Source organism: Protomyctophum parallelum, assembly GCF_964188405.1.
Source record: "Protomyctophum parallelum genome assembly, chromosome: 9".
In the NCBI taxonomy this organism is placed as follows: domain Eukaryota; kingdom Metazoa; phylum Chordata; class Actinopteri; order Myctophiformes; family Myctophidae; genus Protomyctophum; species Protomyctophum parallelum.
In genome coordinates this window covers 3,550,957-3,578,524 of record NC_139706.1, presented here as the reverse complement: position 1 = coordinate 3,578,524, position 27,568 = coordinate 3,550,957, and the positions used below count along the sequence as shown (strand labels likewise).

Below are 27,568 nucleotides of genomic sequence, written 5' to 3'. Positions count from 1 at the left end.
GTGTGTGTGTGTGTGTGTGAGAGAGAGAGAGAGACATAATGTGTGCATCTGTGTGCATGTGTGGGAGAGAGTACATGTGTACGTGACGAGGGTTGTGTGTGTGTGTGTGTGTGTGTGTGTGTGTGTGTGTGTGTGTGTGTGTGTGTGTGTGTGTGTGTGTGTGTGTGTGTGTGTGTGACAGAGGGAGAGGCGACAGCGATGAGACGGGACAGAATAGGGGTGTATTAACGCTAGTGGACAGTCAGCAGTTTGCTCTGGCCCTCAGTAAAGCCCTGCTCCATTGTTCCCAGTGACAGAGGCTTTAGCTGTGGCCCACCGAGGCCTTGTTAGCGGGCTTAGTGGGCCTGGCCACTGGATCCCATGTCAGACACAACCAGGGGCTGTCACATCGCTTCTCAAACCTTTCAGGCCACGGCCCCCCCAAATAATCATATTCGAACCACCAACACAATCCCGACAAGCATTTGAAATGGCGTAGGAGTTGAGGCATTATATTTTTGTTCCACAGATGAAAATTGTGAAAATAGTGTTGTGAGCATATAGATCAGCTATTTTCAAAGGTAATGTTTGACAATTCGGCAAATGTTTGACTTTTTTTTAAATTTACATTCCACCCAGTTGCCTAATGGTCTTGTTTCATTTTATTTTTTATTTATTTCATTTTAGAGTTATTATTAAAAAGGTCTTAAACGTCGTTAAATTGTCACCTTTAGAAATGTGCGGATAGAGGTGGCCTGTGCACACGTCACACACATTGGTTTGTTTACTGTTGAGTGAGAACAACGTGAGAAATGTTTTTTGGGGACACCACTGGGACCCAGATCAGGGTTAGAGACTGTGTCACCATGTCACTATGAATTGAAGAGATATGACCGAATCCAAACAAGACTGCAAGGACTTTTTCTGGTGCTATCCTTTTAGATCATGTGTTTGACTGTACTCTGTTGCTGTTTGCATTTTGGTGTAATATAAAGTATTCAATCAATGTGTCCAGTCTCTCCTCTGACCTGAGCCCACGTTGCCATAATAATAAGCTATACCTCTCACTTCAACTACAGGCTAAAGTTAGCCTTTCAATTAAATCAAATGAACCACTTACGGTACGTACTTTGCTGACCGGGGTCCCCCAGAGGTCTATAATAGATCATCTAGTATTTCCCTCTACTGTACATCAGATCTCTTCGCTGAAAATAACGAATCTACAAGCTGACTTGACTCGTTGTGAGCCTGTAAATCTGCAAACAACTCAAAATAGGAACGCTATGGTTCAAGGGGTTAAATTAATATGTATTGCCATGTTGGATGATCTTCACATTTTGATGTTAGACAGCAACACCACCACTTTGTGACAAAGTTGAAGTGTACCTCGGCACAAAGTCTGTAAAAAGTAAAAACCTTCGATAATTCAGAAACGGGACCAGGAGGCAGGCTAATATATTGATGAGGGGGGAGGGGCAGAACACCACCAGCAATCAGTAATTAAACACAAATGTTTGATCAAACCATGTGACTCCCATTGGAAAAGCAAAAAAAACAACCAAACATTTGCTTGATTGGTGTTTGGTACGTGTGAATGAGGCCTCAATCAGCTCTACAAGCAACTGCAATCACCCAACTACACAACTAGGCTTCATCAGGCTGCTCCATAACAGCATCTTCCTGTGCAGGTAGACAGATATGAAAGAGATTCCGGTTGCAACAGAATGGGCACCTTCTGTAGGACTGGAAAGGAAAGCTATAAGTTGCATAACATACATTTCAATATGAATGTGTAGTACTACTGAACAGAGAAGATGCTCTGTGACATGCTCTCTAGACTAATAGTGTACATAAACATGCCCTACTGTATAATAAAACTCCCCTCCAAAAGTTCTGAAACGTTATTTTGGTTGATTATTTTCCCCTTTAATTAAACAATTGGTATTGTATTTCATATAATTGGAAAGCCTGATTAGTCACTTTTACAACGTAGATTCCCGACAACCTTTGCTGCGTGTCCCCCCTCTCTCTCTCCCCATTTCAAGTTAGACTGTCTGTGTGTGTGTGTGTGTGTGTGTGTGTGTGTGTGCGTGCACGGTTGTAATGCACGTAATTCGAGAACCGTTCCCCCCACCGACTTCAAATTCGACACATGCGTTCCACACCCCCACAGGGCCAGTGCCTGGCCTCGAGTCGGTGGCATACACCGTTGTCTAGAAAAGGCTCTGGTCAGGCTCTGCCAGTGGGCCTAATATGAGGCCAACTCCTCTCACCTGTGCAATTTCCAGCCTCTGCCTCAGCCAATTGACACAGGCAGACAGACAGATACAGAGATCTCCATGTGGGACACAGACAGACAGTTAAAATGGGTGCTATGACAATGGGTATTATTAGGTTTCCAAGTTGCATCGTTATCAAGTACTGTAGGCCGGTGACCGACGGGCACGTACAGGTCTCCCCAAAGAAATATATATACATATAAAAACACACATACACAATGTTTTATAGCTCCAAATAACGTACTTTTAATGCTGCAACGTTTCGACCTTTAGGTCTTTATCAGGCAAATATTCACCCCTCAGGAATCCTTTCGTTCAGTTAATTTTCAAAAAAAAATCTGAAAATGAAAAAAGGAAGAATGACTTGTTTTTGTAAAACCAAGTAAAAAAAATGGATAATGACACGTTTTCCTATTTCTAACTCTTTGCCACCAAGGCAAAAAATGGATAAGATCCCCCATTACTCCAGAATGTACCATTTCCATTTTCAAACATTAAAAAGGTCCATAGACTGGGCTGCCACATGACGTAATCTTCAAAAGCCATGCATTCGAATCGCTAGCGCCCCTCAAAAAACATTGGCTTGTTAAGACCCAGGGTGAAAAGGATGGTTTCCGTTCTTATCAGTACCAATGTTTGCCTGCTACATGCCTTGCTTAATCCCCACATAGATAATGTTGTGCTGGCTAGAGCATCTAGCCAGCACAACAGAGAGAGAGAGAGAGAGAGAGAGAGAGAGAGAGAGAGAGAGAGGGAGAGAGAGCACAACACAGAGAGAGAGCAAAAGCGAGATAGAATAGATAGATAGAATTCAATGCATTGAATTGGGCATTGGGTTTTTGTGCTAATTCGCTTATTTCCATCGCGGATTAGCACAAAAACCCAACCCCCATTGAGGGTTTATGGTAAGGGAAATAGCAAATAATGAACTTTTGCACAAAATAACACCTGGACCTCTTTGGTGGGGACACTAACAACTACAAATAAAGGTAAGAAAGCCTTCTAGTCCGAAATTCACCTTTAAGCCAAGACTTCACACAAGAGTCCTGAGAATCTAGTGGCAATGAGATGACTTGGGTTTTCTTCCAGGTCCAAATGGCCCCTATAGAGTTCAGATCTTTGCTTACCCCTGTTCTACAGCATTGACAAAACTTTGTGTAGACAAATTAGAGTGCTTCAGAAAATGCAATACGAGTATGTATACAATGAACTTACCTTGATGCTTTGAGGGTTTACTAAACCGAGGGGGTGTGACAAGTTTCACTTTTTCCCAGCCCACACATCTTACCATGAATTCTCAATGAGTTTTCCACAATATTTTGCCTATCCATAGTGTGCAATAATGAGACTCTTACTTCTGTGTGCTATGCCCCAAAGGTTAAGTCAGTGTTAGGTCAGTATAGAGTTTGCAAAGATAACGAAGCATAGAAAATAGAATGCCTACACCTTTGGGTCTATCTATACACATGCAGACTCATTCCATACCATGCCACATTTATGTTACATCACCTGTGCCGGGGTGTAGCACTACTAGCACACTGGAGTACAAGGCTGTTTGGCCGTTTTGTTTGCATGTCAAACTGTTTGAGCTCCTTGTAAACTTTTGTATCCCCACTGATTCATTTAGGCGACGGCATCATGTGACAAAAATAATAGATCTACAAGCTAACAATCCATCATGATGCAACACGTTGCTAGATCTATTATTTTTTTGTCTTACTGATTATATCCTTATTATAGGATTATGTTGACATTCGCATAATGTTAGACATGTTTTGCTAAATTTTTATAAACAAAATCAATAGCCAAACAAATGCACAGCTAAACATTTTTCAAATCTTTTCCAGACCTGGAATGACAATTTGTTCAGAGGCCTTATTCAGTGCGAACATTTCTAAAAATCACAAAAAATGAACTTGATGTGTCTGTCTAAAATAAATGATTATAACTGACATTATGCAGATTACAGTAGCCTACATCACTTTATTAAAACGAACAACAATTTTAAAATGAGGCGACATACTTAATATAAATGGGGGATACCTGAGGTAAGACACTTTGAAGGCAGGGACCTGAGCAAAAGGCAGATGGTGGTGAAGGCTTCTGATATATTTGGCCGTTCCTTAAAGGTAATTCAAAGACCACAGCTTTGTCTGAGTCCTCTCGGCCGTCTCAAGGCCTTTGGTCCTATGGTTGGCAGCATGATGAATGACTATGCCAGAGATTGGGCCAAATGAAAAAGCATGCACTAGAAGTGGGTCTGGATGAAGGACTGTACTTCTACTGTAGGAGTGAGCTCAACTCCTCCAACTTGATGGGGGAGTTACACCTGAGGGGGGGGAGAGAGAGAGAGAGAGGGGGGGAGGGGGGATAGTAGACAGGATAATTGAGTTATACATACATTCATGTGTATGTATGACTATATTAAGTATCACATCTGCCACAAAGGACTTTAAGGATGTTAAAAAGTAATTCCAAATTGGGTTAAAAAGTTCAGCAATTGTTATAAATAAGTAACCATTGTAAACCATTGTTTCGTTGTGTGGGGCAAATTGATTGCATTTTTTCCGTGTATTTTTCTGCATCATGGCAATTATATCATGGGAATATATAAATAGACTTTCAAACATTTTCCTGTGAATGTGATTGAACATTTTACCTTTATCATTATGTAGCAAAATAGACAAATATAATTTGTGAATTTTGATGGACTCGTCTCTGGTTGCCAAAATTCACTCCATCCTCAATATTGAGGACCCCCTCTAAAATGAGATGAGGACATCTCAAGGGGTTTATCCTTTCAATAAAGGTATATAATAATAACTCGTCTCTGGTTGCCAATATTCCAAATGCTGAACTTTTTTATATTAAACATTAATTGAAGTAATTGAGTCCTAACTCATTGTTGCTCTAAATGTAAGTATAACAGTACGGTGGGCAATACGTTTGATTAAAGTAAATAATGTGTAATAATAATGTAAATAATGTGTAGTGGACAACCACCCGAGGCCAGATACAAACACCTGGCCCTGGTGAGGAGGAGTCATCCACTAGTTTACTGTATGCACCCTCGTCACCACAGCTGTCCACTGGGAGGACAACCGGGTAATTAGTAAGTGCAGAACACTCTGTTCTCAGACATGCATGACATCACCTGTAAAGCTACAATCCAGGACTTAATGGAATAATGTTATTTTGACTAGCAGTGTTTCGCAAACAATGCGAATTTTCATTAGTTTGAGTCCCAGGGAGCCTTCACATTTCTCGTTTTGGTCTAAAATGTTTAGGAACCACTGTGGTAGGGTCTGTTAATACTGTGTGTGTAGGACACCTACTGGTTGAGGTTGACAATGTCAATATAGTCGTTTGAGGCAGACAGACAGTATAGGTGTGCTGCCATCTTTATTGTACTTCAGACATCATCGCACATCTCTCAGTCCGGAGAGCGAGGCAGAACCCTGAAACCTGCATGAAAACAGAACAACACCACCCTCAGTGAAATGATTTCTCCAGTGACTGGGTGGTGGCTTTCTATTCCATTCCTCATTACATGGGTGGTGCTGTTTGATGCAGTGATAAGAAGAGTAAAGTTTCCAAGCATCTATCTTCAAATCTACATGGAGGACGACCCGAGTTTGTTTTGTTCGTCTGATGATACTGAAACCGTTTCAGAATGTTGTGCATCTCTCCTCAATCAATAATTCATTTACCGGTGTGTTTTCTTTTGGTGTCCTCCTTATATTTGTTTTGTTATCACCTCTTTTGAGGAGATATGATTAGCAATATCCTCTCATTTCACTGAACTTGACAAACGTCTGGTGTGAACTTGAAGGAGTGCATAACAGGGTATTTACAGTTCTGAAAACAGCATAGGTATTGGGGGAGAATGTGGAGTCAACAACTGAGTCATTAGAGCCACAAAAATAACCTCCTGGGTTGGTGGGTGATGGTGCATTCCACTGCCTCTGACGACACTGCATAGTTTACAGACATGGAAAATGATATGGTGCACCTATATCAGAGATAGGGAGAGACGGGTATAGAGGGATGGATAGAAATAAGAGAGAAAGTCAAAGACAAAGCAGAATAGCAAGTGCATTGAGCTGATTCAGAGTGTAATGAGTCAAATAAAGATTATATCATTGGCTTTTGGGTCACGCTTGCTTGGTTCCTAACATTATTGCTTTTTTACTTTTTCTTCTTTTTGTTTTACCAATTTACCATTGCACGTTTTTTATTCTCTGTTTTAACAGACTTGATAGTTTATGGAAATGTGCAAAATGACATATAGTTTTAAACCCATTTTAGTTTTTGCTACTTTGGAACGTTTTTGTAAAAAACATTCAAGTTTTTAGATTAAATATATATATATAATATATTATTCAATAACAGGAATATAATGGAAAAGGACAGCAGGTTGAAAGTTGTTTAATGAATAGCAGCTCCAGAGTGTACCACACTCACCCCAGTAGGTCTACTGGGTGAGATGGAATGACAACTCAACAAATAACGCTGTACGAGTCAGAAGAAAACTGCACCAATACTGCTCTCAAGTGTTACAAATGTGTTACTACAACAGGACACGCCTGAACATGAACTCTCAGTTCAAATGGAGGAAAGCGATGAATATTGCACTGGTTATTGAAAATGAATGATTGATTCCAATATACAATTGATTCCGTTTTTGAAAAGGAAGAAATGTAAATATTTCCATGTATTCGGCTGTTTTCCACCCCTGTCTATTTGGCAAATGGCAATGCCAATGACTTCACTTTTCAATCTGCACTGATTAAAATCGAGTCTAGACAAGAGTACAAGATTATGCTGATGTCTTAGCAGCATACATATACGCTTTAAGATTATGCTGATGTCTAGCAGCATACATATACGCTTTAAGATTATGCTGATGTCTAGCAGCATACATACACGTTTTAAGATTTTAAGCACTTTCCTAAACATATTTTTACTTTTCTTTCTTTTGTCGGCTCTATACTTTCTTCCATGAGCTTTCTAGAATTACTTATTGAATTGTCGGTGATCCCTGATCACCTATGTTGAAGCTATTTGGACATTGCTTTGATTATTTCTTTTCTATGAATTATGCCTGGTATGATATGAAATGATATTATGAAATGTTTTATGTCGGGCTGATTTTGTTCGTTATTGCTGCTATTATTAACCCATTCTGACCGGGCATCATGTTATGCTTTAGCTATTGAAAAATAGCAGATCTACAAGCTCGTATCGCGCCACCGAGTGGCGCGATACGAGCTTGTAGGTCTGCTATTTTTTGAAAAATCGAAGAACGACTGACATTTTTAGAATCTGATCTCAGGTCAGAATGGGTTAATCAGACCAGTGTGTGTCCAGTGGAAAACTCGTATGAATCTGATCTCAGGTCAGAATGGGTTAATATGATGATCATCTGATTATGGTGATGTTTCTTATGGGTGTCACACTGTGATGAGACAGGTGACTGCAGGCGATATCCGAAACGGAAACCAGAGCGGCAGGGCAAACATTTTCAACCACATACTTCACGTATTTATAAGAAAATAAGCCTTCTACGAATTCCATTGTTTATTTCATTTGAATCGAAAGTCGGGCTGCTCATATTTATGTTTAATAGATGACCTGAAATGACAGAAAATGGAATGTGCGTTGTTAATCCGAAGCCGCTATAACAACCTATCGTACATAATGCGCTAAAAAGGACCACTTCACCACTTTTTAAATATATTTTATCCCACGATTTTGTAACCCATTTTTCAAAATCTACGTCATATGTAAACAAGCAAATCAGCTAACCATGAATCACAGGAAACAGGCATTCTGATTGGCCAGTATGAGATGATTCATGATGATGTATGTGATGATAAGAGCTGATAATTCCGCTAAATATGAAGTAAATTACCACATCAAAACATTAAACACCAACTAACGGCATATGTAAACGAGCAAATCGGCTAACCAATCACATGTTGGTGGGAGTGCTTGGCCAATAAGGGACCATCTTATGTACCTTATGTAGCAATGTCAAATGTCCGCCAACGTAAATTGATGTATGACGACAAGAGCGCCCCTCATTTCACACGGCTGTGATTTTATTATTTTTTATTATCGGGAGAACGATGGCTTCCATTATCGCAATGCAACTTTTCAGGAATAGAAAGCCTACCGTTTCTATTAGATTGAATTCCCCATCAATGATGTCACTGGAAGACGGGTTCCTGAACTGCCAACAGCCCTCCTAATGAGACACAGACTGAGTAGAAAAAAATCACACCTGTGTGAAGTGAAGGTTGCTCTTATATCATCATACACAATCATACATCATCTCTTTCTGGCCATTCATAATTTGCATCCTCACTTTTCCATATTCACTTTTTCTGCCCTCACTTCAATGTGTACTTTGTGAAGCCAATCAAATCATCGTTATGGGGTGATCAGCCAATTACAAGCTGGGCAAAAAATGGTGGTAGACCTACTTTATCATAAACATTAGTATATAGGTTGAAAGGTGGTGAAGTCGTCCTCTAATGTAAGTCACTTGGGTTGTACAGACATGAATGTAATAAGTTTGATAATAACAACAGTTGTAGTAGGCTATTCCCCAAACTAGGAGCAGAGTAAATAATGTATAGTGGACAACAACCCGAGGCCAGATACAAACACCTGGCCCTGGTGAGGAGGAGTCATCCACTAGTTTACTGTATGCACCCTCGTCACCACAGCTGTCCACTGGGAGGACAACCGGGTAATTAGTAAGTGCAGAAGTACAAGCTATACACCACAGCATTCTTTCTCAAAGATTGTCTTATACTCTTATGAGGGGAAATAAATTCAAAGCAAACTTTAATGGGAGGATCCTGATTGTCCTGCCAGCACAATAGCCTATGTCTGGTATTGTCTTTCCAAAAGTTGAATAAACAATAAATAGTTCATAAAAAATGAAGTGAATAGAATTACCTGAGCAATCTCTCCCTGCATATTTTGACAACGAGGGTGCTGAGACTCCACACCTAAGTATAGCTGACTGGAATCTGGGTGTAGGTCCTGAAACAGCCACAGGCATGCAATTCCAGAAATTACAAAGTGGTTACATCATGCAGCCAAAGAGCATATATAATATATATCGTAATTAGAATTTAAGAAAAGCCTAAATAAAACCAAAATATGAAATAGATACATAGCTTAAAACAATTTGATTAGTAGCAGCAAATATGTAATTACAATAGTAGTAGGCCTAGTTACATTATAGTTTATATGGTCATTGCAATGTCTTAAGACTGCACCACAATGACCATTGTTGTTATGGCATGCAATGACCACAATGACCATTATTGTTATGGCAATATAGAGTTAGAGTTCATATGCCTTTACAAGCAAATCAAATTTAGCTATAAGTCCATAGCTACTTTAATAATGAATTAAAGTAAAACTCACTTTGGCCTACACGTTTTCAACCTCAATGAGTATAGAACCAACTTCCTAAAATTATCCGCTTACATCACCAGCTTGCAAATATCCTTTAGCCGTCGCATGCGCGGTATAGGCTATCCCGTTATAGCCGACTATTTCATATGTTCTACCCTATAAATGATCTAAAACAAATTGTTCGAACTTTCTGGCACACTTGACTTTATAATAAAATGGCTGTGACGGCTTTTCAAAAGCTGGAGTTATATTATAGTAGCCTATAGTCTAGGCTACTAACTACGCCGCACACCGTACATGTAATAATGCTATAATGTGCACATTACCTTTAATTCTCGCCCCCGTTCTGAACCGCCATCGGCCTTCTGCAACTATATCTATCTGTCTGGAAACTTTGCAACCAGAAGAACACACCCGGACCGGTTCCGCATCTCCACAACACTGTCAAGGAGCAGCTGCAGCCTGCAGGATGACATGTGGCATCTTTTCCCCCCCTTCTTCTCTCAGGAACTTCTGTTCTCTTCTGTCTTCTGTCCAGCCACGTCCGTTCTGGTAGAATACATATATGCTCCTCCTTCGTGTATATAAGGGACATCATGGATGGTGGTCATGGGAGCGTATGGAACCATAAAGCCGGGACGAATTGTATACTGGCCACAAATGGCCAGAGAGGAAGGAGAAGTCGACTGTGAATAAATCTCTAAGGAATAAATCAGATGAAGTTCACAGGAAGGAAAGCAGCAAGGCCAGTCAGCTGCGTGCGGCTGTAACGCCAATGAGATCATGTTTCTAACGTTAGGGTTATTATTAGGGGGGTGGTGAAATGCCAGGGGTTGCCTTCACTCACTCACGCGCACGCAGTCAGTAGTAGCCCAATCTGAGAATCCCATCGTCAAATATTCGGGAAAACAGCGACCCCTATTGTTCCTTGAGTCAACAGTCTGTCTTGAGAAACTAGTAGTAGGCTACTAGTAGTCCTACTACACCTTCATTTCATTAAAACTGCTTTAAACTTTCATGTCATGTACGGTAATAATACGTGATTACTAATATTCAAAACTTAAATCTGGCTAACAAATCTCCTGCAGAATATAAATAATATGACAAGATGCAGCTTGGATAAAGGGCTATTTATTATCAACAGTAATTCTGCAACAACAAAAAAAAGAATGATGGTGCATTTCAGGATTTGATCAGTGGCATTTAACATTGCCACCTGAAAAAACTAACTTATTTACACAAGCGCCATAATAACTTGTTAATTGTGATGTGAAACACTCCACACAGTGGAAACGAGAAAGGCTGCACTCAGTGGAGCGCATATCTACACCAGCCAGGATGATGTCAGTCTAGCCCAAATATGGAGTTCCACAGGCTCCCAGACTGTCCTCCAAGTACTATTAAATAACCGAAAATACATCGATCTTATATCTCAACGAATCGATGTGCATCTTCCATACTTGAGTAAATCGATTAGCTGGACTAACCACTTACGTGTATTATACTTGGTTGTACAAAAATTGTGAAAATGGCTGATCTACAAGCGTACAACGCATTGCGATGTGTTGTGAGCTTGTAGATCTGCTATATTTCCATTTTATTTTAATAATCATTAATTGATGGTAATCAAGTCAAAAGTTTGAAATAATCATGATATTGATTTGAAGTCATAGCCCTCGTGAGTAAAGGCCCACATGGCTCCAGACTAGCCTGCAAGTATTGAACTGTCACCCCATAGCTTGGAGACAGTGGGTCTTCTGAGGTTATACATTCACAAAAATAAGTTATAGAACAGATTTGAAAAGTGTTCGATGATCGAGTTCCTTGCTTAAGTGGTTTGCCCATTAACCATGACACGCACACACATAAACTAACCTCTCCCCCTGCCTTTAGCATGGCAGAGCTAATTAAGAATATTCATGTTCATTGATAATTGATGCAATGTTTCATCACATTTGCCTTTCAATCCTTTCACTCTTGTATTTAGAATTACAACGTAGGCTTCATTAGGTCAAATTAAAGTTTAAAACCACCGTGTATGGCTCTGTATTTCGAAATGCCCATATTGTTCAAAATCACCGAAGGTCATTCTGGCACAGCACACAAATGATTACCAATGCCTACGGAACTCGCAGGCGTGCCATTAATGACAGTAAAGCTCAGGCGGCTGGCATAGCCGTTTGGGCACCTTGGCTGGTGTTGTAGGCACACACTACCTGTCTGTCAAACCAGACAAGGGTCCAGTACTTAGAGTTTACAACAGCTGGTAATCCAGTCTGGCAGTGTGCCGGGTTCGACTCCCGATCCCGACGACCCCCCCCTTGCTCTCCCCATTTCCTGTCAGCCTACTGTATATCTATCCCTCTATAACATAAAGGCGAAAGTCTGGAAAGAAAGCACACCCTCTCGTGTAATATTTACACTATCCCTGAGATAAGACTGAGATTAAGAACTCTCACTGAGGCAAAGCTAATAATAAACCACCATACATGATCCAGAAATACTTGTTGGGTGAACATGATCGATTAATTATAGGTGAAAATAGCTTAAATAAGCTAGTGTAAACTGAGCCCAAGAAAACCTACAGTATGCAAGCTACATTATTACAAACACCAATAGAAACAAAATAACATGTCAATGTACTTCATAAATATCAGTTATTTGCATATTATGTTCATTATTATCATTATGAATGACCATGACTCACATGGAGGATTGGAAGCTCCGTTCAGCGTACAGAACTAGCATGGCACCAACACCGCCAGTGTTAGGGGTTCCTGGTCCTACTTGGATAATATCATATGCTACAATGTATGCAATCAATCATATTATGAGTTGCTGTGAAGAAAAGCTACATAATTGGCAATATGTTGTGATTATCTGGGAAAGAAAGAAACACAGTTAAATGTATACTCAGGATTTTGCTGTGTAGCTATTGCAGGAGTAGCTACAGTTCAATTTTTGCTGATACAGCAGCACAGAAAAAAACTGATTTGTTCTCTTTGCTTGTCCCCTGTGTGTCCTGCATATGAAAGAAATCCCATCTAACAAAAAGATTTGTGATTAGAATGTTGGCTGATATCAGTGCTGTAGGAGGAGTACCAGTCCCTCTCAAACACTGCCTTCAGCTGTGCTTGGACAGTTGATTCCAGGCTCTCTGATGTGGTCTGGTTGATGACCAATGCTGAGCCGGCAGTGTGCACAAAGTAGTCACCTGACCAGTTAGATGTACCTGAGGACGGAAGAAGATAGATAAGGGTACATTTAAACCAAAACAACAGTCATTTCTTGGAAGATTTGAATGCACATTTAGGCTAAAGAGTAAATTCTTTACTGAAAATGATGGCAGGAAAAGTGTATGTTATATCAATGATTTTTGAGGAGACGGGTTATTTTATAGTGGTATTGGTGATGAGGCTAAGAATGAGGTGCAGTTGAATGCCTTCTCATGTGTTTTCTACAAATACCAATGCCTGCATTACAGTATATTAAAAAAGGGGAAATATAAAAATATAAAATACAAAGTCTACTCTATCAAAAGCATGGGAGAAGATTCATAACCCTCCGATTATAATAAACATTTGCACAGAACTGTACAGTACATGGCTGTGCTTTATATTAATTATTGACATGGCATTGTTGGAATACTATGATGAATATGGTGGATCATGGTGAAAGAATAGGAATGGGATTATGAAATATTATAAAAGATCAAAATTGATGGTTCTAAATAAAGAGTCTTGGTGAAGCCTTACCAATGTAGGCCACCTTGTCGGTCACCATGTACTTGTTGTGGTTGACTCGAGCAAAGGGAATCTCCTTCTGCTTGGCGTTGGCAGGCACCACAAACAGCCTCTGGGGACGAGACACAACTTGTGAGCTCCTAAATAGCATTATAATTGTTTTAATCCAGGCAAGACACAGCTGAGCTCTCTTGTCTCAACAACACCACGCTTCACCTTCACACAGTAAAACGCATGTCTTGTCAAAGGGAGGAAACCTGTCCAAAACAGTTACTTTTAAGATTCAGATTCAAAAATGGCAAAAGTAGAAGATCTACAAGCTCATTCGTGACACGCTTCAAGCTTGTATATCTGTTACTTTTGTGTGACGGTGTAGTACGATCAAGAGGTTTCTGCCCGACAGCAATGATGTGCTTTCACAAAGACGCATAAGAGTGCCCCATACCACTTCAATGTCCAGTTTCCTCTTGGGGTCCTCGACTGAGGCTAGTGAGGCCAGAGAGCGGAGAAAGGAAAGCATGACAGGCTGGGTGCTGACCCAACAGCTGATCAACAGACGCACTTTGACCCGCCTCTCATATGCCATGCGTCTCAGTTGAGTGTCAATATCAGCCCAGTACCTGCAGGGGGAGCCACACAAAGGGTCATTTGTTAGTAATATCTCTTGACTTCTACCACTTGTAAACATCATGTATGCTACATACAGTACACGTGTTATTTGGTGAAATACATGTAGGGCATCCTGCTCTTCTGCTTAAAATACATAACATTAAAGGCGGTGTACAGTGGGTGATAGGTTTAGTTTTTGTTCATTAAAAATAAATAAAGTAATTCTTGTAATTGTAATCATTGCTAAAGAGTCTTTGTTCAGTGACAGTTGTCTCTACAACTAAAATGAATGAATAAATAAATAAATAAATGTGCAGGATACTTATTTTTATTTTATACAATCAGAAAATAAAACTTGTGATATCTCTGTTATGCAACATTGAAGTAGTATAGACTTGAAGCCGTATATAAACGGTTAGTCAGTGACATCACTGACGAATCCTTGGTGTTACTCTTCAGAGAGTTCATGACCTTCTGACCAAATATTTGATCTACCTGATACTGATAACTCGACCAACCAGCAATACTTCATAAATATATGACCAAATATAGTAATGTGTGACCAGCCTTTTTGGATAAGAGAACTCCATGGTGGGAAGGTAGTTCATGACAGCGACGTAGATGAACTGCTGGGCATCCTCCATCACGCTGAGGACGGACTGGATGTCCTGCGTCCTGCCGGCCGCACAGAACGATGGGGGGGAGCTCTACAGCGAGCAACGGGAACATTGGGGTGAAAGTGGATTGCATAGATCAGTGGTTACTGAGTGAGAAATATATCCCACTCTTCCGAGCCTCTGTTTTGGAGCCCAGATTCCCCTAGTGCCCACTCTTCCTTGGTGCCTAGAATGTTTTGGTGCCCAGAACGGCAAAGCCACAAATGGAGAACATATGGGTGGTAGTCTGTGTGTATTAGGCAACTTCTATCTGTCAGCCTAAAGTGATCAAGGAGCAACGTCACATAGCAAGATACAGTACATACACAGCCAGGCTGAAAACTCCATCTGAATTTTAATATTGGGAAAGGTTGTGTTTAATTTATAGTACATATCTGTTGTAATTAGATGTAATAAGTAGAAATAACATTTAATAAAGAACATAATTTTGAATGAAGCCTAACAGTTATCATGGAGCATCACTGAATTTCTCCTGCAGGATAATAAAGGCATATCTACAGTATATATAAATATATATCTATAGCAGTTGGGGTCGTGTTCAATTTACAGTACAGATATGTTACATTCTATTTTAAATGTAAAACGAAAAAAAGAAACTAGAGAAACGGTTGGATGGCACTTACACCCGCCTTCTAATGAGAGCAAAATCTGTCTTGGAAGAGCCACCCATCGACTAATCTAATATACGGCAACCTTCCCCCGTGTTTCTACACTAGTCCGATCCAGAAGAACACTGTTTGCCGGCCACTGCTACAGAGCTGACTGAGGTTATATCTTCCCTTCTTCTCTGGAGTCCTGCCTCAAAGCAGACCAGAGGTAGAAAACTGTCGTTCCCCGATGTCATCACTATAGGGACACATGCATCAGTAAGCAGGAACTGGGGATGGCAACGAAGGACCGGAAAGTCTGGCGTGGCATTGTGAAATCCATGATCTCGACCACGGTCGAAAAATGATGATGATGTTAAATTAGATAATGATAAATGGAAATAACATAAAATATAAGCATAATAAAGAACATGCCGTTTCTTATTAGGTAGGCTTTGTTATGCCTTATGTGATAATGTAGGAATTATTTTGTAAACGTAAGAGTATAACTGTGTTTATCTATGTCTAATAAATGATTAATTATCCAGGGAACAACATCTGAACTGAAGTTGTCATCGTCTATAGATCATCATAATGTATGGACAGTGTGTTCCTCTCCTATAGTTTTTTAAGCCAACCCTGATACTAACCGACAGGTAGACCCTGGAAGGTGTGTTGTTAAGTGGCAGCTGGAGGGGTGTGTCCTTGTTGTAGGGGGTGGAGAAACTGCTGGGCCAGGGTGACGGGATTCGCTCACCGCTCTGGCCTAAGAACCAATACGCCTCAAAGATCTTTCCAAGGTCTGCTGCCAGGCAACTGCAGTTGTAGACCACGGCCCCTAGCTCCTTGACCTGTGAAGTTGCAGAAAAATACATCATTATATTAACGCCAAGTATAATCGTTTAATCAATTTTACACAAGAACAACACTCAATGTGTCTAAAACCCTTTGTTTCCCCTCACATTGATTCTTACGCCGTGATTAAAACAAACTAGCAGTATGAACAAAGGGGACATAAAAAAACACATTTAAACAAGATATATATTTACAAGCGAGTCGAATGGGAATTGAGGACAGAAACCATACTTACAAACTTGTAAAGCATTTTGTCATTTATTCCCACATAAACACAATTTATTCTCTATATTAGTGCTATGCAACACATTTCCCATCTGAGAGAGCCATTTACTCTTCACACTTTTGGATACTGGACTCTTTCCACTTTTGGAACGATGAGTCAGCAAAAGACAGGAACAGTGAAAACAGGGAAAATGAGGAACTGTGAGATGACTGACAGATGGCTAAAAGCCCATGGACAACTTATAACGTAAAAAACTATAACTGCTTGATTGTCTAGAAACATGCTTGGCTACAGAAAAGTTAAATCTATCAATGGATGATGAAGTTGAAAATTGACTGAGTAAAAGTGTCATTTTTGCTGTTTTTGAGTGGTGCAACCACTCCAAGGAACAGCAATGTCCGTGTTTGTTAACCTATGTATGTGTGTGACTGAGTACCAGTAGGGGCAAAAGGGAGCGGGGAGTTGCAACACTCAGTTCACACGGTGTGATTTTTAACACAGATTAGAGATGCCTGAAGGTCTATTGAGGTAAACGTTGTTTAAATAAAGTTGTCCCTATTGTGCAAGTGCAGACGGTTGTGTTACCGGCTGATACCGACAATAAGCCACTCCCCGACCTACTTCTTCTTCTGCCTACACGCCCACCTCTGAACTGATCAGGTGTATAAGACATTGCTGTTTATCGTAACACAGATTTTAAAGTAAAAAGTGTGTGTGCACCTGTGTGAGCGATCTCCAGTCCATGTTGGCACTACCAATGTAGATGTGTTTCTTGTCGACCACCCAGAACTTGGTATGCAGGACCCCGCTTGTCAGCTCTTTCATGTTCACCATCCTGATGTTGGCCCCTGAAACACAGAGATTGACCTAGTAAACACATGCATTTAGTTAACATATTCACACAGTGGCTATTTTCTTCTAACATCATACTCCATGATGTAAGGGAAACCGAAAGAGAAAAGAGAAAATACAATAGTGTAAAAAGAAAAGGGGGAAAAAAAGAAATCCTTTAACCCATTCTGACCTGAGATCAGATTCATACGAGGTTTCCGCCGGACACACACTGGTCTGATGAACCCATTCTGACCTGAGATCAGATTCTAAAAATGTCAGTCGTTCTTCGATTTTTTTCAAAAATAGCAGACCTACAAGCTCGTATCGCGCCACTCGGTGGCGCGATATGAGCTTGTAGATCTGCTATTTTTAAATAGCTAAAGCATAACATGATGCTGACACCAAAATGGGTGCCCGTTCAGAATGGGTTAAGGGATATTCCATTTTTAACAGTTTTAGTTGGTAAAATTTCAATCCACTTAATTCCAATCTTAGTATTCTTGTCATCCTTGTTATCCAGGTTTAGGATAACATTTTAATCATGTTACATGAAGTCCCATGTCAATATTGTTGTAGTGGAGATAAATAAGCCCCTTGTTCACATTATGTCAGGAAGACAGAAATAGGTTTGTACAGAACCTCTCAAATGGTGAAAGGTACTCATGCACTACTGCATGTACAGTGGACAGCACGCACGCACACGTCACACACGCACACTCACCAGAGCTCTTAAGCAACTCGAGATCATCGTGCGGCTGGCTGTGTTGTGGTGTGTTGACAGCGATACGGACCGACAGCTTCCCCGACACCTCAGACAGTTTCCTGAGAATGTCCTCACCCTGTGCAGAGAGAATGACGACATATGTCGAAGCCAGCAACATGAAGAAAATCCTGCCTTTACCCATCAGTTAATCCTTTAGTTTATTTGACCAATCATAGGGCTAGCTGACCTGAGAGGCTGAGGGATCACTAGTGCTGGTGTCCTTATTGGTGAGTGTCCAATAGAAGGAGGCTATGTCTAGACTGCTCCTAGCCTCACCGATCAGGTCGAGCCATGCCTGATAGATGGAGGGGTGTGCAACACTGGAATTAAATTCCAGGCCTTCTGGAATGCTCTCCAATAAAACAATCCTGAAAAGGAATCAGAGCAGAACATTTATATATTGCTCTTCAATGTACATGGAGATTGGATTATCATGACGATGTATACTCTATTAATGGCATTCTTTCCTATATCTATACCCATTTCTTACCTAACAGTGCCATCAAATAAAATGCATTTCTTAATCCGTGAGCTCTTTACTCTTCACACTTTTGAATACTGGACAATGATGAGTCAGCAAAAAAAATGGGAAGGGAAAATAACTGAGCTCTTTCTAAAGATGCAAAAAAGCTCACGTCAAAACAACTTCCTCTATAAAGTGTGGTGGACACCATTTAATAGCCGTGCGATCCTTGAGACAAAGAGAAATACACAGCACAATGTTGTAATGTTCCCAAATGTTTATATGCAAATAAAAAAACATTTATGGGTTGTGCAGTCTTTGTTATTGTTGTCAGAGGTTTGACACTGCCTGGGTTCTGATGAAAAGAAGGTTCTCATGAAGCCTTCATCTGGCTCAATTTGTTTGAATTGGTTTCAAACAACTACGGTACTTACTGGCAGGGGTCTGAGCAGGTCTCTGTGAGGGGCAGATAAGAGAGGACCTGGGGTACTTACTGGCAGGGGTCTGAGCAGGTCTCTGTGAGGGGCAGATAAGAGAGGGCCTGGGGTACTTACTGGCAGGGGTCTGAGCAGGTCTCTGTGAGGGGCAGAGAGGGCCTGGGGTTGGGTGCAGGCTGGGAGGAGGACAGCCCTGGGAACAGGAGGCTCTGGAGCATCAGTGCAGCCAAAAGTAGAGTAGCTACACAGGCCAGTCCCAGCACACATCTAGCATACTGGAAGAGAAAGGTCAACACATTATACATTACAATTACCAATAGTTCAGTCGATGCACCCGTTGTTAAATCACTCTAGAAAGGAACAGTAGAATAAACTTGTATTTCTGCATTTCTATAATACTATACACAAATTACACATATCTAATTTATTTATATTTAAAAGTAGTAGTGACTTACAGTGTACAGTATGCAATGACAGAATACGCTAGCAAACATGTCTAGGGGTACTGGCCTACCATTAGTGCTTTCCTGTTGGGATCTTCTCTCCTCAATCCCATATCCACCATCTGTGACATCAGAGTAACAAAGCAGCCTTAGAGAATGCAACTTTGTTATTGGTATAGCTTTGTCTTATTAGACAATAAACAGAATACAGAAACATGCATGATGAGAGAGAGGAGGGGGGGGGGGTATAAAACAAAGGCAGATAACTTCATGGATTTTAAAACAAAATGTAAGGGATACACACTATTCTTAGCCAGCCTGCTATGAATAAAATTGGAAAATGGAGTGAAAACCACAAAGTCCTACCTACAAATAAAGAGTAAAACAACAAGAGACCATCAATGAAAAACACCATTATCCATATTCCATACCCTGTCATAGGGAATGTCCGACTTCATGTTCACAGACAAAGGCAAAGTCTGATTTGGCAATGTAGGTGATGGTCTCTCAGCTCAGCTTAGATGATAGTCTCTGGCTCTGGATACAGACAGAAAGCAAAGCATAATGGAATCGATTTTGAGACATACCGTCTCAAAATCTTTCCCGATCCGATATATATTTTTATAACACTTATGCCATATCACAGTAGCAAATATCCTAATGTATGTCACTCTAGTGTAGTCTGTCGTGTTGCCTTTCAATTATTGAAAGGCAAAATGTGACTATACTTTTATTAGAATGACTGTCATTGTGTTTTTTTTCTTCTTGAAAGCAAAATATAGCAAAATAATGATGTATTGGTTAAATAGAGCACCCTGACTTCGAATCAACCTGGGGACCACTATTGTGTTGGGTGGGGATATATGGGCTAAGATTAGTGCTTTTGTAAGTTAACAATTGCTATACATCCCATGTATATACATCCCACTGTTTCTCAACCGTTGACTACAAATAGCAGACCTGCAAGCTCGTAGCTCGGCACTCGGTGCCGCGCTATGAGCATGTAGATCTGCTTTTTTCAATAGCTAAAAGTATAAGATAATGCTTAAAACACCAAAAGGGGTTCCCTATCTGACTGCAATGAGAGCCATTCTGGTACATTTGCCAACTACTATTTGAACCTTACGTGCCCAACTGACCCACATAGATATACATGTCTCTTTTTGTCTCGTCTGCACCTTACATCCCATGTATGTATAGGCTTGTACTGTGACCACTGACCAGATGACAAAGAGAAGGTTCTAGGTCTCTTGTCACCACACTATTCAACAAACAAGCCATGGCTCCATGCAATGTTTTCTGTCAGTATGGAGTCCATACTGACAGAAAACATTGCATTCAAAAGAGGAAGAAACTAAGCCAGTGTGGTCCACACCACATCGACCACTAGAGTAGATGACTGAATATCACGAGAGAAGGGCTCTCACGGTCTCACCATCACCACATCATGTGATTTATAATTAGAAGGTGTACTAGGGGCTGTAAGATTCAACTGTATTTCTAATCGTACACATTTTTACTTTTATACACAAATTCTTATTTAAATATATGTATGTATACAAGTGTACAGTGAGTATATACAGTATAGTGTAATTCTGATTTACCTCGAGTTTACAAGACAGTGCTGTTAATGGTGACTATAGTGCTCTTGCGGAGCTGACCTGGTTTTCTTGAACAGCCCATCTTATTACACTGTCAACACTGTTATCCTACAGTACACTACATATGGGTCAAAACGTATATGCTTGTGCTTAAAGTTATAACACAATATGTCAAGCATTGAAAGTTGTCTCAGTCAAAACCGCCATAGGTCTACGTGTACTGGAAACAAACGTGTGAATTGCATGCATGGCTGTTAACAACAGGTGTTGATCTTGAACATCAAGAAAACAGACCACCAAATAACCATGAAGACATGAAACAGAATCAGTGTGAACACTGCTTGTATTGTAAACATGTTCCAAAAGGAAAAGGGTATTATTAATCCCGTCAGAGTACCAAACTATTAAGCCATATGTTAGATGCCTTAAAGCAGGTGTGCCAATACTGATCATCAGTATTGGCACACCTGCTATAAGGATGCACACACACACACACACACACACACACACAACACATTTTTCAGATTAGACTATGCTACTCTGCTTCAAGAAAGAGAAGCAGAGGCCATAGGCATAGAACACTAATTTCAACCTCATAATGCTACATTAACTGGATGTTTGTCAAGGTATAATCAATCAGTATGCCAAATCTTTTAAGATTTAATTTTTTTATAATTGCAACTGACATGCACACAGACAAGGAACAACAGTTGCTCTGTGCAGTGGAAGAAATTGAATTAAGAGATTCAAACAGGAGTATAGTCCTCTGTGTCCAGAAGAGAATACAGAGGCTGAATGGATCCGTTTAACAGAAGGAATAGGCTACTAAAACTGGGCGCTAGTCTTGCTTACTTTGTACGTGTCAAAACAAGTAACGTTATGCACAAGCAGGGGCTTGTGTTTTGTTCCTTATGTCCCTTATTGTTCTCAAACTGCATTTATAGTCCAGGCATTCTAGCTCATTTTGGACCTAAAATCAAAAGTAATTGTAACAAAAGATTTTTTTTCACAGACCATTTCTATGAGGTCTCCAGAACAACATACTAAAAGTCCCAAGAAATCCCAGTTGGGGAAATATGTTTAATTGGCATCAATCCAAGATGTCCGCCGATAAGACTATTCTCAGAAACTGCATAGACAATTACCAATCTTGGAATAAATTCCTTACCAATAAGTAATTGAAACAGATTTTTTTTTCACAGACCATTTCTATGAAGTCTCCAGAACAACATATCAAAAGTCCCAAGAAATCGTAGTTGCAGAAATAGGTTAAATTGACATCAATCCAAAATAGCCACCAACTGGGACTATTATGAGAAAAATGGCCAATCTTGGAATAAATTTCGGACCAAGAGTTAATTGTAACAGATTTTTTTTCTTCACAGACCATTTCTATGAAGTCTCCTGGACAACATACTAAAAGTCCCAAGAAATACTAGTTGCGGAAATATGTTTCATTGGCATCAATACAAGATGTCCACCAATAAGATATTCTCAAAAGAATGCATGGCCAATTACCAATATTGGAATAAATTCCTTACCAATAAGTAATTGAAACTGTTTTTTTTCACAGATCATTTCTATGAATTTCTCCAGAACACAAAGTCCCAAGAAGTCGTAGTTGTAGAAATATGTTAAATTGGCATCAATCCAAAATGGCCACTAACTGGGACTATTATCAGGAAAAAATGCCATATACCAAGAGGTCATCATTTCCTTCTTCACAGACCATTTCTATGAAGTCATCAGAACACCATACTAAAAGTCCTAGGAAATCCTAGCTGTGGAAATATGTTTAATTGGCGTCAATCCATGCAGGATGTCTGCCAATTAGTGGCTCAGCAGCAGAGGCTCAGAGGTAGTGTGGCCGAATGGGAACCGCAAGTTTCCCAGTTCGAACCTGGGCTCCCCCAGAGTTAGTGACAAAGTGTCCTTGAGCAAGACGCTGAACCCCTGATTGCATCTGCAGGTTGGTGCCTTGCATGGTTCCCTCCACCATCTGTGTGTGAATTGGTGAATGTAATGCACAATCTATGTAAAACGCCTATGTAAAACGCGCTAATATTTACCCAAATTATGACGGGCACAATTTTCATTCGTCTGAGATTTCAATTGACTTCCAAATATATTTTGAGCTGAGGATATTCAGATACAATACTGTGTATTTTAGCCATTTTGAACCAATATAACTGAAGGCTGTTATTATCATGTTCTATCTAGACTATAGAACACGCTGCCATCAGTAGGCCTATACACGGTCATCATTTTGTTTAGCACTTTGTTCGTTATAAGCTAACAAGCCAAATGGGCATTACATTTATAACTAACATTAATGTTAGATTAAAGGTATATTCAGTGATTTCACTCAAAAAACCTTAGGTTTCGTTTTTGGCTGTGGGACCCAGCCTTTCGTCCAATCAGGATAGAGAGTCAAAAACGAAACCTAAGGTTTTTTGACCCCCAGGGGTTAACTGGGGACAGGAAGGAACTCCTTATATGGTCAACACACTCTATAGTAGAGAGGATTATCACAACAAAACAAAAAAATAAGTGATATTTGAATTAAGTGAAATCACTGAATATACCTTTAATGTTAGATTAATAATGTTAGATTAATAATCGTTATCATTTTTCCAGAAACACAAACAATTTAGTTGCCACTCACCTATTAATTACTTTCCAAAACTGAAACTAAATAAGAATAGTTACAAATATAATGATAATAATAATAGTAATAATAATAATAATAATACTCAGTTCTATTGACTTCAAAGGCATTTGACTCGAGACGGCATACCAAAGTAGTCCTGACAGACTGTTGTCCGCACAGACTAGACTAGGCTATGCGGACAACATCAGCCTGCTCTCCGACAACGTGGAACAAGCACACCTTTTTTCCAACAGTACTCCTACAGATGTTGTCCAAAAAACATGCAAATGACATCAAAAACAGCCGATCTACGAGGTCATGCTGCAAAACTGTGTGCACCAAAAACAGCCGATCTACAAGATCACGCTGCTATAGGAGGTTATCACCTATAACATCTCACCAGAACATCCACCTCTGACAACAACAGGAGGCACTGTGCTGAAGGAAGTCAAGGACTTCAAGTAACTGGGCTCATGGGTCAACTGAACGGAGCAAGATCTGAAAGTGAGGAAGGCACTTGCATGGAGGTCCCTGAACGGCATGGTCAGTGTATGGATCTCCCTCCAACCTCCCCTGTGAGATCAAACTCAGCTTCTTCTATGCAACGGTGGAGTCTGTTCCTCTATGGCAGTGAATGCTGGACCCTGAAGCCAACCCTGCAGAAGTCTCTAGACGGGTGCTACACCAGAATGGACCCTGAAGCCAACCCTGCAGAAGGTTCTAGACGGGTGCTACACCAGAATGGACCCTGAAGCCAACCCTGCAGAAGGTTTTAGACGGGTGCTACACCAGAATGGACCCTGAAGCCAACCCTGCAGAAGGTTTTAGACGGGTGCTACACCAGAATGGACCCTGAAGCCAACCCTGCAGAAGGTTTTAGACGGGTGCTACACCAGAATGGACCCTGAAGCCAACCCTGCAGAAGGTTCTAGACGGGTGCTACACCAGAATGGACCCTGAAGCCAACCCTGCAGAAGGTTTTAGACGGGTGCTACACCAGAATGGACCCTGAAGCCAACCCTGCAGAAGGTTTTAGACGGGTGCTACACCAGAATGGACCCTGAAGCCAACCCTGCAGAAGGTTTTAGACGGGTGCTACACCAGAATGGACCCTGAAGCCAACCCTGCAGAAGGTTCTAGACGGGTGCTACACCAGAATGGACCCTGAAGCCAACCCTGTTGAAGGTTTTAGACGGGTGCTACACCAGAATGGACCCTGAAGCCAACCCTCCAGAAGGTTCTAGACGGGTGCTACACCAGAATGGACCCTGAAGCCAACCCTCCAGAAGGTTCTAGACGGGTGCTACACCAGAATGGACCCTGAAGTCAACCCTGCAGAAGTCTCTCAACATGTTACCAACAAGATTCTGTAGCCAGTCGACTAAAGAGCCATGGCCCAATGGGCGAGTAGTAACGCAGCACTGTATAGCCTACAGTTGTCCGCCCCACCTGGAAGCGCGTCCACGCGTGCCAGCCAGGAGCTAGGCTCGACTGACTGGGGGACCTCCACCCCAGGGAGACTGACAGAGCTGCCGACTACTATAAAGGTCTGTGTCGCCTGCGGGAACATACTTGTAGAGGTTAACCATACACACCGCTGCCAATGATGAACCCGGGTTCCCCATTCCACAGGCACATACGTTACCAGTCATGGACGAATGAGCCATGGCCCAATGGGCGAATAGTAACACAGCACTGTATAGCCTACAATTCAGTATGAGGGGATACCACCCTGAGCCAGACAATGTCAGCCAGGAGAATGAGACTATACCTGTAGCAGGACATTGGCATCAAGAACTGCCAGCCAGCAAATTGGTGCTGTGGGAACCAATACACAGGCATTGATCACAAGGACGTCCCACACTAACATATGTGGATGTACAAAATAACTACTCAGGAGCGCAAAGTACCAACACCGGGACAATGGAGTCTGAGGAGATGTTCCCCGGTTCCCCCGTTAGTCTAGTCTCTAGACTTGATAGCACTTTAGTTGTATAGGTGGTATAGTTGCCAGGTTCTAATTTGTTTCCAATTTTATACAGAGGATTTACTCTCGGCAGCTTGAATTCTTGTAGGACTCTGACTAATACATTTGTAATATAGTTCGTCAACCAACAATTGGTATGGTGAAAAACATTGCACAACTTCCTATGAGCTGTATCCAATTAAACTGCAACCCATTTTGTATTAACCACTCTGTCCCAAAATAAATCACTTAAAATCATTCAAATGTATGCCATTTTATAATAATGTGGTGGCTATTTTGGATTGATGCCGAGTAAATGATGTGTGGTGAAAGAAATCCTGTTACAATTAGCATTTGGCCAGGAATTTATTCTAATATTGGCAATTTTTCTTATAATAGTCTCAATTGGTGGACATCTTGGATTAATGCAATTAAACATATTTCCGCAACCGGAATTTCTTGGGACTTTTAGTATGTTGTTCTAGACACCTCTAAGAAATGATGTGTGGTGAAAAAAATCCTGTTACAATTACCTCTTGGCCAGGAATTTATTCTAAGAATGGCAATATTTCTGATAATGGTGTCAATTGGCAGACATCATGGATTGATGCCAATTAAACATATGTCTGCAACTAGGATTACTTAGGACTTTTAGTATGGTGTTCTGGAGACTTCATAGAAATGGTCTGTGCAGAAAAAAATCTGTTAAAATTACCTGATGGTCAAAAATGTATTCCAAGATTGGCCAAATAAGCCCAATTGGCGGCCATTTTGGATTAATGCAATTAAACATATTTCCCCAACTGGGATTTCTTGGGACTTTTAGTATGTTGTTCTGGAGACCTCATAGGAATGGTCTGTGAAGAAAAATCTTTTGTTACAATTACTTTTGATTGAAACGCTAGTTTGCCTGGACTATTAGGGTTGTGAAACTGACTGTAAATATAGAAATTATTCCTATTGTGTCCTTTGTTTAGAGTAGCCATGGTTGGAACGTCACAAATAAAGATGACATGTTAAAAACAGAGCAAGAATGAAGCTTTACAGAAATGAACATATAAAATAATAGCAAAAAAGGCAATGAATCAGGCAAAACAGTGAAGACACGGAGAAGCAAGGACAGTCGCTGACATAACAAAACAAAGAAAGAACCAACCAACCAACCAAACAAACAGAACGTTCAAAAACACACCTGCAGTGAAATCTACCCAGGCCACTGGAAGAGTCCCATAAAACACATGGCTGGAGGTTTCTTCTTCACATTAGATCTTCAGACCAGTAAAGTATCACTAAAGTAAAGCAAGCAGTTTAACAAACCGCTATTTACCAGTCAGTCACTCAGTCAGTCAGTCCCAAAATACAAGCAAACCAAGTTAACCAACATTGCACAATGCCGACTCTTTGCCGAGTGAGTGGAGAGAGAGTGAGTCATGTGACCAACGCTGAATAGGCAGTGTTGCCAGATTTATTGTGTGAGAGAAATGAGCAACCAGGATTGATTGATTGATTGATTGATCGATACATTTCAAACGAAAGCACAAGACAAACCATATAAAGCACTAAGAATTGTTTACATCAGTGTCCTCTATTTTCATTTCATCAGAACATTTAAAGACGTACAAATATACACTTCTAAAGGGAAAAAAAAGGAAAAAAGGATCCATCAAAAGAAGCCCAAAATGAGCGACTACTAACACCATGAGCACTAAACTGTTGCATCTATTTCAAAAAGAAAATCTTGGAGGGAATTTTGAAAAATGTGAAACATTTTAAACACAAATTAAATCTTGTATGAAATATTTTCAGATGGGGTTCATGGATAATTTATTAATTACATGGATTTGAGGGTCCTTGGCGTGAAAATATTTTTAGAACCACTGGTTTAAACCATAGAGGTTTAAACAACATTAGGAGGCCAAAATAGGCAACTACACTTTAGAAACAAGCACCCACGGCCAAAACAGCAATATTGACAAGCAACTTTACAGAAAAACAAGTCCAAAGTCGTTTGCAATATAA

The 27,568-nt window shown here is 40.5% G+C and overlaps 1 protein-coding gene and 1 long non-coding RNA gene across 3 annotated transcripts; both read right to left on the bottom strand.

The window, feature by feature from the left end:
* Positions 1-4,124: 4,124 nt before the first annotated feature.
* Positions 4,125-10,390, bottom strand: LOC310864835. Its single transcript, XR_014569764.1, has 6 exons — positions 10,022-10,390; positions 9,228-9,314; positions 8,437-8,523; positions 6,187-6,270; positions 5,594-5,723; positions 4,125-4,587 (listed from the first exon to the last, which is right to left on the bottom strand). It is a non-coding gene; the product is annotated as an uncharacterized lncRNA (long non-coding RNA).
* A 428-nt stretch (positions 10,391-10,818) lies between these two features.
* On the bottom strand, positions 10,819-26,939 carry pld3 (phospholipase D family member 3). 2 transcript variants are annotated; one of them, XM_083773993.1, is made up of 12 exons: positions 26,742-26,939; positions 19,764-19,869; positions 19,404-19,454; positions 19,007-19,164; positions 18,177-18,357; positions 17,948-18,065; positions 17,113-17,240; positions 15,962-16,162; positions 14,615-14,754; positions 13,884-14,058; positions 13,451-13,550; positions 10,819-12,927 (listed from the first exon to the last, which is right to left on the bottom strand). In XM_083773993.1, the coding sequence occupies exons 2-12, from the start codon at positions 19,788-19,790 to the stop codon at positions 12,740-12,742; spliced, it is 1,467 nt and encodes a 488-aa protein (XP_083630119.1). In that variant the 5' UTR covers positions 19,791-19,869; positions 26,742-26,939; the 3' UTR covers positions 10,819-12,739. The 2 variants fall into 2 exon arrangements, with proteins under 2 accessions (XP_083630119.1, XP_083630120.1); XM_083773994.1 differs by having other exon boundaries at positions 19,764-19,863.
* Between the last annotated feature and the right edge of the window lie 629 nt (positions 26,940-27,568).

Coding starts and splice junctions, on each gene's coding strand:
- pld3 (XM_083773993.1), bottom strand. CDS start 19,790: ATGAAGTCGGACATTCCCTATGACAGG. Junction 18,358..19,006: donor ACCTGCTCAGACCCCTGCCA/GTAAGTACCCCA, acceptor ATTCCTTTTCAG/GATTGTTTTATTGGAGAGCA. Junction 12,928..13,450: donor CGACAAGGTGGCCTACATTG/GTAAGGCTTCAC, acceptor TTCCGTCCTCAG/GTACATCTAACTGGTCAGGT.